This window comes from Mus caroli, unplaced genomic scaffold, assembly GCF_978045245.1.
Source record: "Mus caroli unplaced genomic scaffold, Mus_caroli_1 scaffold_6, whole genome shotgun sequence".
In the NCBI taxonomy this organism is placed as follows: domain Eukaryota; kingdom Metazoa; phylum Chordata; class Mammalia; order Rodentia; family Muridae; genus Mus; species Mus caroli.
In genome coordinates, this window is record NW_028227261.1 from 47,089,664 (window position 1) to 47,107,019 (window position 17,356).

General features: G+C 45.9%; 1 protein-coding gene across 2 annotated transcripts; it reads left to right on the plus strand.

Annotated features, from left to right (window-relative positions):
- The first annotated feature begins 8,338 nt into the window (after positions 1-8,338).
- Positions 8,339-14,855, plus strand: Gpx7 (glutathione peroxidase 7). 2 transcript variants are annotated; one of them, XM_085838416.1, is made up of 4 exons: positions 8,339-8,807; positions 11,876-12,137; positions 14,261-14,385; positions 14,515-14,855. In XM_085838416.1, the coding sequence occupies exons 1-4, from the start codon at positions 8,673-8,675 to the stop codon at positions 14,542-14,544; spliced, it is 552 nt and encodes a 183-aa protein (XP_085694542.1). In that variant the 5' UTR covers positions 8,339-8,672; the 3' UTR covers positions 14,545-14,855. The 2 variants fall into 2 exon arrangements, with proteins under 2 accessions (XP_085694542.1, XP_021016782.1); XM_021161123.3 differs by having other exon boundaries at positions 8,341-8,807; positions 14,261-14,855.
- Positions 14,856-17,356: the final 2,501 nt, after the last annotated feature.

Sequence of the window (17,356 nt, forward strand, 5' to 3'; positions counted from 1 at the left end):
CCGGTCGTACCAGCTCCACCAACTCCACAGTCTAACACAGTGGGACCCTCCCTAGGGACTAATACTCCCCTCATAAAGCCAACCTTAGCTTCCCCACCGCCCCTAGATACAGAGAGCCGTCTGGTCAGACTAGTCCAAGGAGCTTTTTTAGTTTTAAATAGGACTAATCCTAATATAACTCAATCATGTTGGTTATGCTATGCCTCTAGGCCCCCTTATTATGAAGGAATTGCTCAGATCAGGACTTATAATACTACTTCAGATCATTCTCAATGCCTTTGGGGAGAAAACAGAAAGTTGACTCTGGCAGTGGTTTCAGGAAGTGGGCTTTGTTTAGGCCAGGTACCTCAGGATAAAGGGCACCTCTGTAATCAGACCCAGAACATCCAGCCTAACAAAAGTGGTCAGTATCTAGTGCCCCCCATAGACACAGTATGGGCTTGCAATACCGGTCTCACTCCTTGTGTATCTATGTCTGTTTTTAATAGTTCCAAAGATTTCTGCATTTTAGTTCAACTTATTCCTATACTCCTATATCATGATGATAGCTCCTTTTTAGACAAATTTGATCACCGGGTCCGCTGGAAAAGAGAACCCGTTACCTTAACTTTGGCAGTACTTTTAGGATTAGGAGTAGCAGCAGGAGTGGGTACAGGGACCGCTGCCTTAATTAAGACCCCCCAGTACTATGAAGAATTACGTACAGCTATGGATGTTGATCTTAGAACTATAGAACAGTCTATAACCAAATTAGAAGAATCTTTGACTTCCCTGTCCGAAGTAGTGTTACAAAACAGGAGGGGATTAGACTTATTATTCCTTAAAGAAGGAGGACTCTGTGCTGCCCTAAAAGAAGAATGTTGTTTTTATGTTGACCATTCAGGAGTAATCAAAGATTCTATGGCCAAACTTAGAGAACGCCTAGATATACGTAAAAGAGAAAGAGAAAGCCAACAAGGATGGTTCGAAAGCTGGTTTAAGTCCCCTTGGTTCACCACTCTCCTCTCCACCATAGCAGGACCCTTAATTACACTTATGCTTTTGCTTACTTTTGGCCCCTGCATCCTCAATAAGTTAGTAGCTTTTATTAGAGAAAGAATAAATGCAGTACAGGTTATGGTACTAAGGGCAACAATATCGGGTCCTCCAAGAGGCTGAAAACTCGCTCTAAGATTAGAGCTACTTACTAGAAGGAGTGGGGAATGAAAGAGGAAAATTACTGAAGACCTGAACTCTTCAACTCAGAGTCCTACCCCTCCCATCTGGAGATTGTTCCCAGAACACTCCTGAACTCTTCACCCCAGAGTACATTCCTGAACTCTTCACCCCAGAGTCCGACCCCCTCCCAACTGAAGACTGTTCCAGGAACATTTTTTAGATAAAGGCTTCCTGGAACAACCCCAAGAACATTTTTTGAGATAAGGGCCTCCTGGTACAACCCCAGAATGTTCCAATAGATCGGGTACATTGCCAAAATATAGGACACGACCCCTTGGTTACGGAAAGCCCCTTGGAAAACCCCTTGGAAAAACCCTTGGCAACCCCTTAGTTACGCAAACTTGTACTCTTCCTACCCTGCTCCCCCCTTGGCTTTTTCCTATATAAGCCTGTGAAAAATTTGGGTCGTGGTCGATTCTCCTCTACACCATGCTTGGTGTATGAGTTTCGACCCCAGAGCTCTGGTTCATGTGCTTACTCGTTGTGCCTTTATTAAATCTTCCTTCCTATACTCTGAGTTCGGTCTCAGTGTCTTCTTGGGTTCGCAGCTGTCCCGAGACTTGAGTGAGGGTCTCCCTTCGGGGGTCTTTCAGGGTCACCTAATTCATCACCAGTTACAATTGATTGATCAAGATAATCAAAGGCATTAGCTCCTTTAAGTTTAATTTCCACTGTGGGCCTTCAATATTCTCCGAGCTCCCAGGAGAGAGAGTATCTGGAGAGGTTTCAGTAGTTGAAGGTTCTGGTGGATTATTAAACCAACTCCAGATTCTTAAAAGATTCATCTTTATACTTCTGCATCTCTAGAACCACTTCACTCCTGGTACCAACTTCTGTATTAGCCAGGGTTCTCTAGAGTCACAGAACTTATGAGTAGTCTCTATATAGTAAGGGAATTTGTTGATGACTTACAGTCTGTAGTCCGTCTCCCCAACAATGGTCAGCAGCAGCTGTGATCCAGCAGTTGCTCAGTCCCACAAGGCAAGCAGGAGAAGAAGAGAGTCAATCTTCCTTCTTCCAAGGTCCTTATCTAGGTCGCCAGCAGAATGTGTGGCCCAGATTAAAGGCCTATACCACCACACCTGGATGTGGGACTTGCTTTGGCCCAGATGACCTTGAACTCAGAGATCTCCTTGTTTTAGTCTCCTGGGATTCGTAACCACTATGAATTTTTTTTCTTAATTAAATCATCTGAAATGAGAAGAACCACTTTTAATCTGGATCATTTGAAGTGGGAAGATCCACCCTTAATCTGGGCTATATCTTTTGCTGACATCTTTATAAACAACATAGGAGAAGAAAGTTTATTGCTTTTTCCTGACTGCTGCCACTCTCACTGACAAGTCCATTCCTTAGAGCCTACTTCTTCAGGATTCTGGCATATACTGACTACTGGACTCTTGGACCTTCCATTGGGAGCCAACCATCACTGGACTAGCTGGATCACAGCCTGTAAGCCATTATAATAAATCATATTTGTGTGTGTATATGTGTATATATATGTATATACACATATACATATATTAAATCAGTTTTGTTCCTCTAGAGAACTCTTACTAATGCACACATAAACTAATAACAGAAAAAGGACATTGTAGTGGCTATTCCTGGTTGTCAACTTGACTATATCTGGAATGAACTACAATCCAGAATTGGAAGGCTCACCAGTTATCCTAATCTGGAGGCTAGGAGATAGAAGTTTCTGACCTGATCTTGGTATGGAGATCTTGAGGCATAGTGGCTATGAATTCCAGAAGATTAAGACAGGGAAATCTCCAAGTTCAAGCTCATCTGGGATTAAAGGTGTGGTGGTACACATCTTTAATCAGGGCTACACTTTCTGCTGGAGACCTACATAAGGACTTTGGAAGAAGGAAGTCTCTCTCTCTCCTTTAACTCCTTGCCATGTTGGACTGAGCAACTGCTGGATCCTTGGACTTCCATTCACAGCTGCTGCTGACCATTGTTGGGAGTTGGACTGCAGACTGTAAGTCATCAACAAATTCTTTTACTATATAGAGACTACCCATAAGTTCTGTGACTCTAGAGAACCATGACTAATACAGAAGTTGGTACCGGGAGTGAGGTATTGCTGTGATAGGCCTGACCATGCTTTTATTTGAAAGAATGTGGATTTTGGGACTTTGGATTTAGAAAGTAGTGGAATGCTTTAAATGGGGCTTAATGGGTCATCACAGTAGGAATATGGAAGACTTTGTTGCTGTGAGTAATTTGAACTGTGTGGACCTGGCCCAAGAGATTTCAAAGGAGAAGAATTTCAGAATGTGGCATAAAGACTGTTTTTGTGGTATTTTGGTGAAGAATGTGGCTACTTTTTGCCCTTGTCTGAAAAGTCTGCCTGAGGCTAAGGTGAAGAGACTCAGATTAATTGCATTGACAAAGGAAATTTCAAAAAAGCCCAGCAGAGACTTTGTTCTCTGGTTAAGTCTTATGAAGAGAAGTTTGAACAAGCACAGCAAGCTTAGAAAGGAAAAGTATAAAATATATGGTTTGAGTATTAAAGGGTACCAGGAAGTAAAATGGAGCAAAATCCTGTGTTCTAGGAGATAACAGATTAAGGGAGTGGGACCTTGGGGCAAGATCCTACCCAGCTAAATTTAGATCCAGGCATGGTGGTACATACCTTTAATCCCAGGAGACAGGCATGCTGATCTCTGCATTCAAGGTCAATCTGCAGAGCAAGATCCAGGATAGCCATGCTTAGGCAGTGAAGGATTTGGAAATCAGAAAGCCAGTGACAATGTAATAGTACAAGAAGGTCATGTTCTAGTTCCTGCAAGGAGCAGAACTCTGCAGCTTCAGCCATGTGGCTCTGGCTCTAGAGTTAAGAATGGAAGGAACTACTGGGACAATTGATGCTGGTTAGCTGGAGCTAAGAAATTAGCAATGATTAAGAAGAGACCAGTATCACTGAGGTGAAATCTTCTGGGAATTGTTTTCTGGGAGCTCAAAGAAGCTGTATTCCAGAGATAGCCAAGGTCGTACCTCGTGCTGCGGCTGGACTTGGTTATGTGTAAGAGTCACCCAGGTGGTACTGGTTTTGAAGGCATGAAGGTGTCATAAAGAACAGCTGAGGTTTGGCACTGTGAGAGGTCATGGAAGGCCACTGGAGAAGGTATAGCCTCAGCTGTAGTTAATGGTCTAGGACTGAAGGGGTCATGCAAAGGATTTGAGGCTTGGCACCATGAAGAGAGCATATGAGATACTATTGGTGAAGCCTAGTTGGAGTGGAACACCCCAGTGTATTGGAGATGTCATTACCATGGGATGATCACCAAGAACAGCAGCCATAATGAAGTGGATCAACCTGAGCTTAGAGTGCTACAGAGGGCAGAGCTGGAGAAGTGATGCCAGCCCTTAGGAGGAGCCCAAAAGATCAAGTGGAATCCCAGACACTGAAAAAAGAAGCTGTAACGCTGAAATTGCCTTGGAGACTCAAAGATGTTAAAGATGCCAGAGCCATGGGATACATGCTGAGGAAAGCTGCTAACAGGGAGTGGAACCAGCCCAGGAGAAAGCAGTTTGTTGCAGTCAACAAAAATGAAAAAGGAGTAGAGATCTGAAGACTGCTTTGATATCAGCCATGGAGATGCAGAGTTTGGAGTTTGCCAGGCTGGTTTCCTGCCTTTCTTTGGGGATTATAGTTAAGTGATTGGAATTCATTTAAGTGAATCTCAGAAGAGACCTTGAACTTTGGACTTTTAACTTTGAAGAGACTGCTATAGACTATGAGGACTTTGAAAGTTGGACTAAATGCATTTTGCATTATGCTATGTTTAAGTATGGCCCCTATAGACTCATGTGTTTGAACAAGTCTATGGAGGCCAGGGAGTGGAATGTGATGGTTTGTATATTCTTGGACCAGGGAGTTGCACCATTTGGAGGTGCAGCCTTGTTGGAATAGGTGTGTCACTATGGGTATGGGCTTAATATTCTCACCCTAGTTGCCTGGAAGTCTGTCTTCCACTAGCAGCCTTTGGATGAAGACATAGAACTCTCAGGTCTGCCTGTGCCATGCCTTTCTGGATGCTGCCATGCTCCCACCTTGATAATGAACTGAACCTCTGAACCTGTAAGCCAGCCCCAATTAAATGTTTTTTGTTTTTTGTTTTTTTATTATTATTATAAGACTTGCCTTGGTCATGGTGTCTGTTCACAGCAGTAAAACCCTAACTAAGACATACATATACCCTGAATGAGTGAAATATTGAGTGAGGGTATATTTTGGCATGAGCAAGGCCTGTTGAGGATTCAGACCAATTGGCCCACGGGAAATTGGCAAAGCCGTTACTTATGGGTCAGACTCAAGAGGGATGGCAGTTTTCTTCAGAAGACTTGAGTATGAGTGTTTATGACCGATTGACCAGTGTGTGTCAAAGATGTAGCTTCCTCCTCCAGGATATTGACAGCCTGAGACTATTCACCTGCAGAGGCCTAAGAAACTGATTAACCCTTCCCCTGTGCTGTACCTAACAGACAGAGTGTGGTTTCAGGTTGCAGTGATAACAGTAGTGTTAAAAACCCCACCACTGGGCTGGTGAGATGGCTCAGTGGGTAAGAGCAGCTGACTGCTCCTCCGAAGGTCAGGAGTTCAAATCCCAGCAACCACATGGTGGCTCACAACCATCCGTAAGGAGATCTGACTCTCTCTTCTGGAGTGTCTGAAGACAGCTACAGTGTACTTACATATAATAAATAAATAAACAAATAAACCCCACCACCCAGGTTCATTGTGTGTGTTTGTGTGTCTGTCCTTTCTTCAGTCCCTTGCCACCCTGAGCCACCGGGGACAAGGCAACATACAAGATGGTGACACCTCTTCCTTCCTGCCCTGTCCTCATTCTGTAAAGTGCTACAGGATTTCTATTATATGTTTTAGTTTTTAGTCTTTTCTCCTCCTACAGGAATGTAAATGCAATATTTTTATTTTATTTTTTCACTATATTAAAAGCTCTTAAAATAGTTCTGCATTAGATACTCAAGAGTCTGATGAACAAATTGAGCATCTTAAATGGCCATGAATAATGTCTTTGAAGTTTATTGTAGGAAAGAAGAGAGCTAGGGATCCCACAGCAAGCCTCCAACCCTCTCAAGTGTTCCTCTGAGATTTAGTGCAATTTGCCTCTGTCTTTGAGTCTTCCAGTTGTTAACTGTGCCACCCAGAAATAACTATGCTTCCTTAAAAACACCAGAAATACGTAGCAGACTGAAAATAAAATTAAGGATTATATTCTGTTGGCTAACGTCAACAGCATCACATATCAATTCTAGCGTGAACACAGAGCAGAAGTCACCAGGAACTTTATGAAAAATAAACATTTACTGAGTATCTTGTGTATGAAGAAAGGCCACAGGGAGGATCCAGACACAGGCTTTCCTTGGAGGGCAAGGCAGCTGTGGAAATGGACAACTATACATTACTGTCAGCTTCACGGCGTATGCTAACAAGACCATCTTAAGCCTCAAGACGCCCAAAAGATAAGGAGGCAGAAGGGTAGGTAGGGAAGCTTGCTTAGGCCTTCACCTTGCCTGGAGCACCTTTGTCCTGTACCCCACCTCTACTGGCCAAGTAGTCTGCTCCTGAAGAGAGAAGCCATGTTGGTGGTGGAGAAAGATAGCATACTCTGAAATCTGAGGACTGGGAGTTCAAATCATGCTGTGTCACCTTGTGTACAAGTCTGCTAGCCTTGTGATGTGGCACTCATAGCCTTTCCCCAGCTGGCCCTGAAGACTCCTCCAGGCTCATCTGCCTCACCCCTTCTTAATCCAAACAGCCAACCCTCCCCTCAAACTCTGTGCCTTCATAGTCACTGCTCCCACCTTCCTCTCTGCCCCCCCCCCAAGCCTTCACTAAGCCTGCCCAACTTTAACTCTCCCATTCCTCTCCCACTACGTTCTCTGCTGTGATCATCACCGGACCTTAAGGCTCCTCGGTCCCTTCTTTGTAGCATCTGCTCCTGCCTTTTCCTGTCTGAGTACCACAAAAAAGCAAGAGGGATCTATCTGCTATATGTGGGCCTCACTACGATGCTTAAGCTAATAGAAACAAACAAACAAAAAACCCAAAACTTTATTTCTTAGTTTAAGGCTTGTAATTTTTTCAATATGATGTCTCGCTATTAAGTCACACACAGCTGGCCTGGTACTATATAGATCAGGTTGCCCACTAACTCAAGAGATTTGCCTGCCTCTGTCCCCCAAATGCTGGAATTAAAGGCATTGGCTATCATGTCAGGCAAGCCTGTAAACTTTATGTGGCCCTCAAGGCTGTGTGGCCTCACACCTACCTCCCCTCCCCCACCCCCAAGCGTTCTTTCCTGTCAGCCAAACTAGTCTTTGTTGCCCATTGTATCATGTTTCACTCTCCCAGGAGGCCTTGCACAAGCTTTCTGCTTTTACCTGAATAATTTCTATTCATTTGTCAGAGTTCAGTTCAAACCTCCTTTCGTTTGCCCACACACAACCTCGGCTTCGTTAGGTGGTACTCTACTGGCCACAATAGTAGTTTTGGAGTTAACTGAATTTTTTAGTGTCCTATCTCCCTCTGAATAGGAAGCCCACATGTTGTCCCTCACTGCACGGGGGGCGGGGGGGGGGGTCGCCTAGAGCTCAACTTGGCATAGAAGAGGTACTCCAAATGTGTGTTAACTCATACTAAGTCGCCACTGGATGCTTGGCCCTTTATGAGTGTCATAGACGTTTTTCTGCGCCTGGGAAACGCTGTAGCGTGCGGTGAGATCTCTTGTCACTAACTTGAGATTGCAGCTGCTACCCACGTTCTTGTCCACAAAGAGCTTTTTAACTGTCAGCTGCTGGAGATACCGGGCCTTCTTGGCTCCTGCTGCACCTCCAGTCAGGAGGCACTAATCCAGTGACTGACTAGATAGGCAAGCTCTCCTAACCCCTTGCACTGCTGGAATCCAAACCGCAGCAGACTTGTCTCCCACACTTGTCTGACTTCTCGCTTTGGGGAAACACTACACCCATTAACCTAAAGTTTGTACACATTGTTCAGCTATCAAATTGTTTTCCATCACTTTCCCGTTACGGTTCAATACTCCCAGTTCTACACTAGGTGTATTCCCGTAAAGAAACTGGGGCTCAGAGTGGTGGAGCGATTCGCCTAAGGCCAGGCACTAGAAGCTACTCCTCACAGATTTTTCTCCGCTATCTCCCTATTAAGTCTCTGCACCCTGAGCTTGAGTTTGAGCGAATTTTGGTCTCAGCCTCAAGAAAACAGGATCCTGCGATCTGAAGCTAACCCGCACAGAACAGCTAGGGAAACTGAGGTCCAGAGCCGGGACTCTGCGCCTGCAGAGACGACAGAGAAGGGGGCGCGTCCTGCCCAGCGGGCCGCCTCCTCCCGCCCCACACGCCGGGGTCCCCTCCGCCTTGTCTTTGCCCTCGCCAAGACGCCACCTCGGGAGTGAACCATGGTTGCAGCTGTGGCGACGGCGTGGCTGTTCCTGTGGGCCGCGGCCTGCGCGCAATCCGAGCAGGACTTCTACGATTTCAAGGCGGTCAACATCCGGGGCAAGCTGGTGTCGCTGGAGAAGTACCGTGGCTCGGTGAGTGACGGTCCCTTGCGGGCCTGGCGCGGAGGCGGGGAGGGGCTTGCAGGGGTCCCCCAAGCAGGGGCTCCGTGGGGATGCTACTCTCGGGTGTGCCACAGCTCGGACACCACCCCGCGCATCCCAGCCGCGAGATCCGTGCAACCGGCCCTCCCAAACCCTTGCCCACTCAGGCCTGCGGCTACGTGGCACAGTTTAGGAGCCACCCGCGCTGACTGCGCTCTGCGAGGCTCAGGATCTCACCCGGAAGGTGAATGCCCTCCGCTCTCCGCTTTGCCTCTCCCAAGTGGAAAAGAAACCCTAGCCTTTATGGCCCTTTGCCGGTCCAGTCCAGCTTCTGCGCCTGTAACAGTGGGTCCAATGAGAACACAGAGAGACAACTGTGCAGTGGAGGGAGTGACCATCAAAAATGGACCTTTTCATGATTCTTAGAATCCACCCTCAGGCCCTGAGAGCAAAGATACAACAGTGGAAAGCAATCCAAGTTGTTAGAGAACCCCCTATACACCCTTCCCATCCTTGATTCTCCTAAGGCCCACCCCTTAGAGGGCAGTTGTGATGGAGTTGCTAGTGGGCCTGCCCCTACTTACTAGACCGAATCACAGTAAGAAGGAAGTGTGTCAGGATTGGGTCTTTTAAATAAAACTTGAGCAAGACAGATCAATCCAAGACAGAGAGAGCTGGCCAAGTCCAGACACAGAAGCAAAACAAGAAAAGTCAGGGGGGACCAGGGATTTCAGCATCGGGTACTTGAAAGATACAAACTGACTGCCAGGGAGACTTTGAACTGTAAAGTTCAGAGACTCTGGTGCTACACTGCGATGAAGAATCCTCTCAAGAGAGGAGCATGGTAGCATACACTTTTAATCCCAGCATACTGAAGGAAGAGAGTCTGTGAGTTCAAGACCAGTTTAGTGTCTATCTACATTGGGCGATCCAGAAAGCCAGGGCTACATAGTGAGACCCTATCTTTTAAAAAAAAAAAAAAAGGGAATTAATTTTTAAAAATCCTTCAAAGAACCTTTTGTCTCTTGAGATGGAGTTGGAGATCCTGGTGTGAAGACTGCTATTGAACACTAACTGACTTGTGACCCCATCATCCAGAGTTGGATGGTTCAGTATGCTTTTCTTGCAAGCAAGAGTATCTTTAGGGGCAAACCTATTCTCAATAGCCTTGATGTTCTCGATTACACTGAGAGTCCTTGCCCTGACCAGTGTGCTGTAAGTTTTAAGAGAGAAGACAGTGTAGAAACATTAGGTAAGCTTTAGGCGCCCTGTATGGATGACAGGTCTTGTCAATGACAGCATCCAAGACTCCAGACAAACGGCAGCAAAGAACAAGGCCATTACTAGTCAGGGAAGGCCTCTAATGCAGGTAGACAGATGGTGATTAAAACACGTTCATGTTTTAATCAAGTTTATAGGGAGAAGAGACAATAAATAAGGCACTGAAAACTGAACCAGCCAATCCCAATAGCAATGAGAGCTTTTTAAAAAGGCCGGGTGTGTGGTGCATGCCTTTAATCCCGGCACTTGGGAGGCAGAGGCATGGAGATCTCTGTGAATTACGGGCCAGTCTGATCTACAGAATCTTCCAGAACACTCAGGGCTCTTACACACAGAAAACCTGTCTCAAAAAAATAAACAAAACAAAAAAGCTTTAAAAATACTAAAAGGTATAGGATATAGAATTAGCCTGCACACAATTAATCCTAGCACTTGGGTGGCAGAAGCAGGCAGATATTTGTGAGTTCAAAGCCAATCTGGTCAACATAGCAAGTCGCAGCCCAGCTTCGACTATGTGAGGTAATGAGCTCAAGTTGGCCAGGCTGGTCTTGAACTCACTTAGAGATTCACTTGCCTCTGTCTCTGCCTGCTACATGCAGGAATCAAAGGCATGCAACATTTTTTCTTTGCTTTGCTTCTTTTTTCTTTTCTTTTTAAGAGACAGTCTTACTGTCTAGGCTGGCCTCCACTTTGAAATTCTGCTGCCTCCGCTCCTTAGAGCTAGGATTACAGGTATGTGCCACAGACCCCCATGGGGAAATACTCTTGGTCATCAAACTTAGGCATCTACTGAGTTCAGGCTAGGATGACCCCAAAACTCTACAACAAACAGGGCAGCTCCCCACAGTGAAGACCCATAATTTTAGTAGCGCTGAATCTGAGACTAGCTTGAGCAATTTGTGTCCAGCGTTCCAGACCGACCCTGGGAAATGATCTTCTTTGGGTAGCCAGGTGATATTATCCCCAACTTGTCTCAAAAGCAGCCATGGAGATAGGGCTAAGGCACACAGGCAAAGGATTTTTTAATCTTTTAATAATACAGAGTAGAAGCTGGAAATGTGGCCTTCATGCCAACATTCTAAGTACATTATACCTCAGTTCCATCAGCTGGCTCTGAATTTATTGCCTAAAGCCTTTACAAAAATTAGGGCTCAGCCATCAAACTCTAAGCATTTGTTTGCTGGAAGGGAGCAGATCAAAAGGGATTGTCCTAGGGAGTAGTCATTCTGTCTGTGTATCCATGTGCTGGCAGCTTCTTCCAGGGAAGGGGACAGAGGGACACACAGCTCTGCTTCCTTTGTCTTTAGAAACTTCTAGGAAGGAGCTCATCTGGAATATCGGAAGTATCCAGCTGATCCGAACCAAACTGAACCCAAGCGTACCTGTCTCCTCCGAAAGATCACCTACTGACCTGTACTCCCTGTGCGCATGCCTCTCTGTACATGTGCTATGTGTATTTGTGAAGATGTGTACTACTAGCTAGTGCAGGTTTGGATCATAGAGCATGTGCATATTAATTTAGGTGAATTGTGTGTATACAGTCACAGATATTCATGTATGTGTGTATATGTGTCTAGACCCCTATGTGCCTGCTTTTATGTGTGGGTGTGTTTATATGAACATTACACACTTATTTATATCTATATATACATGGTATTCTTGCCTATGTGAAGGAGTCACCTATGCGAACACCCCAGAACAGATACAAAAGCATGCCTTTTTGCTGGATTGTATGTGGCTCTGAGCTTTCTTTTTCTTTGTTCAATTTTGCCATGCAGGTTTCCCTGGTGGTGAACGTAGCTAGTGAATGTGGCTTCACAGACCAGAACTACCGAGCCTTGCAGCAGCTGCAGCGGGACCTGGGCCCCCATCATTTTAATGTGCTTGCCTTCCCTTGCAACCAGTTTGGCCAACAGGAACCAGACACCAACAGGGAGATTGAGAACTTTGCCCGCCGCACCTATAGTGTCTCTTTTCCCATGTTTAGCAAGATCGCAGTCACTGGCACTGGTGCCCACCCTGCCTTCAAGTACCTAACCCGTGAGTCTTGTCCCTTCTTCCCCTCACCTTCCCTCCCTGGGCAGCAGAAGCTGGTAGCTGGGCGGGTCATCTTTCTCTTCCTGATCCTTGGAGGAAAGCGAAGGAAGCCATACTTTCTCACCCTAGCACTTTCCAGAGATCTTGTCTTCACTCACAGAGGCTCCTGGAATGAGACAGGTCATCGTGCCTTTGTCACTAGTTGAGCTTATAGATTTGAATAGAAAAACCAAGGCATGAGCACGGGATATCATACGCCTGGAGAAGGCTGATCAAGGCGACTGGAAGTCTCTTGTTCTGAGTCAAAGCCTCAATGCTAAAGGAAAACCTTCTCTTAAGCTGAAAAGATCAGCTAAATTGCTATGCCTGGAATACCAGAGATAGGCGAGATGTGTGGGCTGTGAATGAATTCATCAGGGCAGAAGAAGGTAGCAGAGTTTGTTAGGTATCCCATGGTCTGTCTGCTACAGATTAAGACAGTAGAAAAACTGTTCAGAGGTGATCTAAGGGGCTGCTTTTATGTGTATGGGGAGTTGGGCTTGTGGACATTCAGGCAGTGTTTCAATGTCACTGTGCTCTGACTGTTTAGGTCTTATCAGGTGGGACATCTGTACAGCACTATCTGGAAGGTTAGGCAGGTAGCTCATTTTAAGGAATAAGTTTTACAATATAAGTTCTCTCTCTCTCTCTCTCTCTCTCTCTCTCTCTCTCTCTCTCTGTCTCTCTCCCTCCCTCCCTCCCTCCCCCCCTCATTTTTCAAGACAAGGTTTTTCTCTTTAACAGTTCTTGCTATCCTGGAACTCACTCTGTAGACCAGGGTGTCTTGGAACTCACAGAGATCTGACCGCCTTGCCTCCCAAATGAGAGGATTAAAGGCATGCGCCACCACTGCCCTGAAGGTTATCTCTTCTTCAGACTGGTTATCTATGTAAGAAGCAGGCTTGGTTCACTAAGGTCAAACATTTGATGTTTTGAGACTGCTTATTAAAAAGTGGGATTCTGGAGCCTAAAGAGTTGGCTTACCGGTTAAGAGCACTGGCTGTTCTTCCAAAGGACCTGGGTTCAATTCCCAGCATCCACATGGCAGCTCACATGTTACTCCAATTCCAGGGGATCTCACACACATATATATATATACACAGAGAGAGAGAGAGAGAGAGAGAGAGGCAGAACACCAATATATATATATATATATATATATATAATAAATCTTTTTTTAAGTGGAATTCTGAGATTAGAGAGATAGTTCAGAGGTTAAGAGCACTGGCTGCTTGTCCAGAATCAAACCCAGGTTCCTAGTCCCCACATGATACCTCACAACCCTTTTCTGGCCTTCTTGGGCGCTGTACACATATAGTACACAGACACCCATGCAAGCAGAACACTTATACACATTTTTTTAAAGAAAGAAAACAAATACAAAATGCCTTAATTCCTCAGTTGCAGACTTGTGACCTGTTGGGTCCGGTTACTCTGCATTCTTGTTAAGTCATCATCTTCCCCTCCTACGTGTTCTGTTTTCTCCCAGTTCCCGAGATTCTTGATCAATCTGGCCCGTGCTTTAGAAGCACCTGGAAAGATCTTATAATGGCACAAACCTGAGCTCTACAAAAGCAAGAGCCAAGAATTTATTTAAAGGCCCCACTCCCTAACAGTGATTTGGATTGCATCAGTACATGGCCATTAATCGCCATTAAGATTTCATTGGAAGCAGGATACTGCAGAGCAGGCCCACACTTGGGAAGGAGCAAGGAGGAGAAGGCGTTCCAAGGCTGCACATCCACACTGTCTAGCAAGACTAAGGTAGCCTAGGTTCCATGGAATCCTGTCTCGAAACAAAACAGACTTGGAGAACGGGGTGTGACAATTTGGGGACCATGTAAAGGAGGATTGACAGTGCTGTATCAGGTGCTTGCCAGGCTGCTAAAATAGCCTCTCTCAACCTGGATCCCACATTGGGATGTACTGGAGAGCTTTTAAAAGATGCTGAGAGCTGGGTCTTGTTCTCCGTGGTTCTAATTTAAGTAGTCTAGGTAAAGCCTGGGTGCCAGAACTATACCACTAACCGGGATTCCAGGAGAGGCTATCGGGAGGCACATTGACCTCCTGCTCCCCCTTTTCTCTAGAGACTTCTGGGAAGGAGCCCACCTGGAACTTCTGGAAGTACCTAGTGGACCCAGACGGAAAGGTGGTGGGAGCGTGGGACCCCACTGTGCCAGTGGCGGAGATCAAGCCCCATGTTACAGAGCAGGTGATGAAGCTCATCCTTCGGAAACGAGAAGACTTGTGACCGGGTCCCCCTGGAACCCCCATCCCTCCGCAAACTCAAGTGGTGCTTCACTGGCAGAGAGCTAACGCTTCTCTTCCCTTCACTCCTCAGAGGACAAAGCCTAAGACTTGGATGATTTGAATCCAAGAGCAACGAACAGGAACGGCTTGCTGGCCAGGGAGAGTTCTTAACAGCACATCACCAGCCAGCGGGCCTCTAGCCAAAGGAAACATGGCAAGGCTATGAAGAAAACATGTAGATGGATATGAGGCAATCCTCTGCCTACCCATGCCAAGTCTTACCTCACTGGGAGGCTGTGAAGATTAACATCTAATACCCGTGAACATGCCTGGGGCAGTGCTAGCCGAAGGGGAAGCACTCCGCACAGGTTTCTGCGTGTAAACAAACATTATTTGTGATAATAAAACCTGAGTTTGACATACATGTCTAGCCCGTGGAAACCTGGGCCAAATGTGTTTGCCATTCTTGTTATTGTTTTCTTAATTACAGAAGACACATGTTCTTAGGCAGTGTGGTAGGGGGAAAGACTCAGAGTTCGAACACTTGCAACACTCTATTCCCAGAGAGGCAAACAGAAAGGCACACTAATAAAAACACAAATCATAAAATAGAAGTAAGCACTGTCAGGAATTTGGTGTGGATGTTGAAGGGGCAGGCAGATTTCTGAGTTCGAGGCCAGCCTGGTCTACAGAGTGAGTTCCAGGACAGCCAGGGCTACACAAAGAAACCCTGTCTCTACAAAAAAAAAAAAAAAAAAGGTGAAGGATATTGTTATAATTTAAATGTGAGCTATCCCACAACGCTATACCTGCACACTCGGTTTTCAGCTAGTGGTGTTGTTTTGATTGAGGGTGGGTGGGTTATGGAACCTTTTATATACAGGCCAGATATATGGCTGTCAGAGCAGGACTTCAGGATTCTGACTGGACCTCAGGCTCTTCTTTCAGATTGCTTGATAGTATGACCTCCTCTGTCACACACAGACTGCTTGGACAGTGTGACCCAGCCACCACATCCACCATGGCCAGGAGCCAGTCCCACCACTGTGCCTTCTTAGTTATGATGCACTGACAGTCCCTGAAACTGAGCCACGAGAAATCTTTTCTCCCTTAAGCTGCATTGGTCAGATATTTTATCACAGCCAGGAGAAAAGTAAACAATGTCGAGATGCATTTGCAGGCTACAGGTGCCCAGTAAGATTCCAGAAATGGCAGCTCCTTTGGGTGCTATGTTCTCTGGGAAGGCCTCTGGGGCCCTTGCCATCCCTTCTGGGTCTCCTAATGAAGGACCAGGCCTTACTAGCTTGTCAAGTTGCACCTAGAGTTCTCAGGAATTTTTATTTAAGACAGTGTCTCTCTAGATAGCCCTGGCTATCCTAGAATTTGTTATGTAGACAAACTAGCCTCAAACTCACCCTATCTTCCTCCCAAGTGCTGAATAAAAGGTGCGTGCTACCACACTCCCCTCTAAGAACGTTATTATTAATTTTTATTGATTATTTGAGAATTTCACATCATGTACCTCAATCGCTCACACCTCCTAGCCTTCCCATGCCCAACCACCCTCCTTTTAACGCCCCCCTCCCTCCCCACATACACACACAAGGAAAAGCAAGGGAAAAGAAACCCAAGTTCGTTTTGCGTTGTCCACATACTCACTGGAGCATGGCCAGATTCCTAGTAGCCAGCCCCCAAAGCAAGGATGAGTCTTTCTTCACCTGCAGCCAGGCCAGAAGTCACCAACTGTGAAGAGCCATGCAGTGGGCTCTTAACTCTGACAGGGGAGAAATTTGAACCATTTAATCCACAAGTTGTAGCGCATTGCAATGCATACAGAACATAAGATCTCTCATGGTTGAGGCCAGCCTGATCTACAAAGTGAGTTCCAGGACAGCCAGGGCTATACAGAAAAACCCTGTCTTGAAGGAAAAAAAAAAAAAAAAAAAACTCTCATGAAGTCTGGGGCCTACTGATTAAGCCAGACTGGCTGTCGAGAGTCCCTGGGGATTCTCTTGTCTCTGCCTTCCAGGATTCACGCCTGACTTTATATATATATATACATGCTGGGGACCAAACTCAAGTTTTTGTGTACTTTATCAACTGAGCTACCTCCCTAGCCTCATTTAGTTCCATTTAGAAATATGATCTCCTCATATAGCCCCAGCTGGCCTTGAACTTACAACCCTCTACCTCATTGTCCCTAGTGATAACCTCCTGAGCACCATAGAAAATACCCGTAGCTTTGATAAACTAAGTATTTTAAATTTTTGTTGTTGCCACCTATGGACTGTTAAGAGTGATGGTTAAGATAAGATCATGCTTTTGTCTTTTGGTCTTTTGAGGAGGCCTGTGTTGGGGTGTGATATGCTGAAGGCTGTATGCTGTGGTGACAAGTCGGAGGAAGGATGGAGCAGACCTTGTCTCGGTAGCCTCACGGCTGGACACAAGTGAATCCTGGGGGGGTGAAAGGTTATTCCTACTGTTGGATTCTGTTGCTTGTGCCGTTTTGCCTTTTCAAAGCAGAGGTAGTTTGCATTAAGGAAGGTTTGTGCGTATGGATTTGAATCCAGGGTTGGGACATCTTGGGGAGTGGTCCTCGGCTAGAGCCTCTGTGGACAGCACCTGGAGCCTTTCGCCTGTTGCTCAGCATCTTGGCTCATCTTGGTCACCCTAGGACAGAAGCCCCCTCTACACATCGGCACCCCCCAAATTCCTCATAGGTCTGGATACCACTTGGTCCCCAAAGCCTCTAAATGCCACTTCTGGTGCACCTCAGGGTGCAGGGTTTTTTTTTTTTTTTTTTTTTTTTTATTGGATGGAGAGGGCACACAAAACAGCGCATGTGTGGAGAGTAGAGAGCAGCCTGAAGGAATCAGCTCTCTCCTTGCCCCATGTGGGCTCCTGGGATAGAACTCAAGTCATCAGGCTTGGCA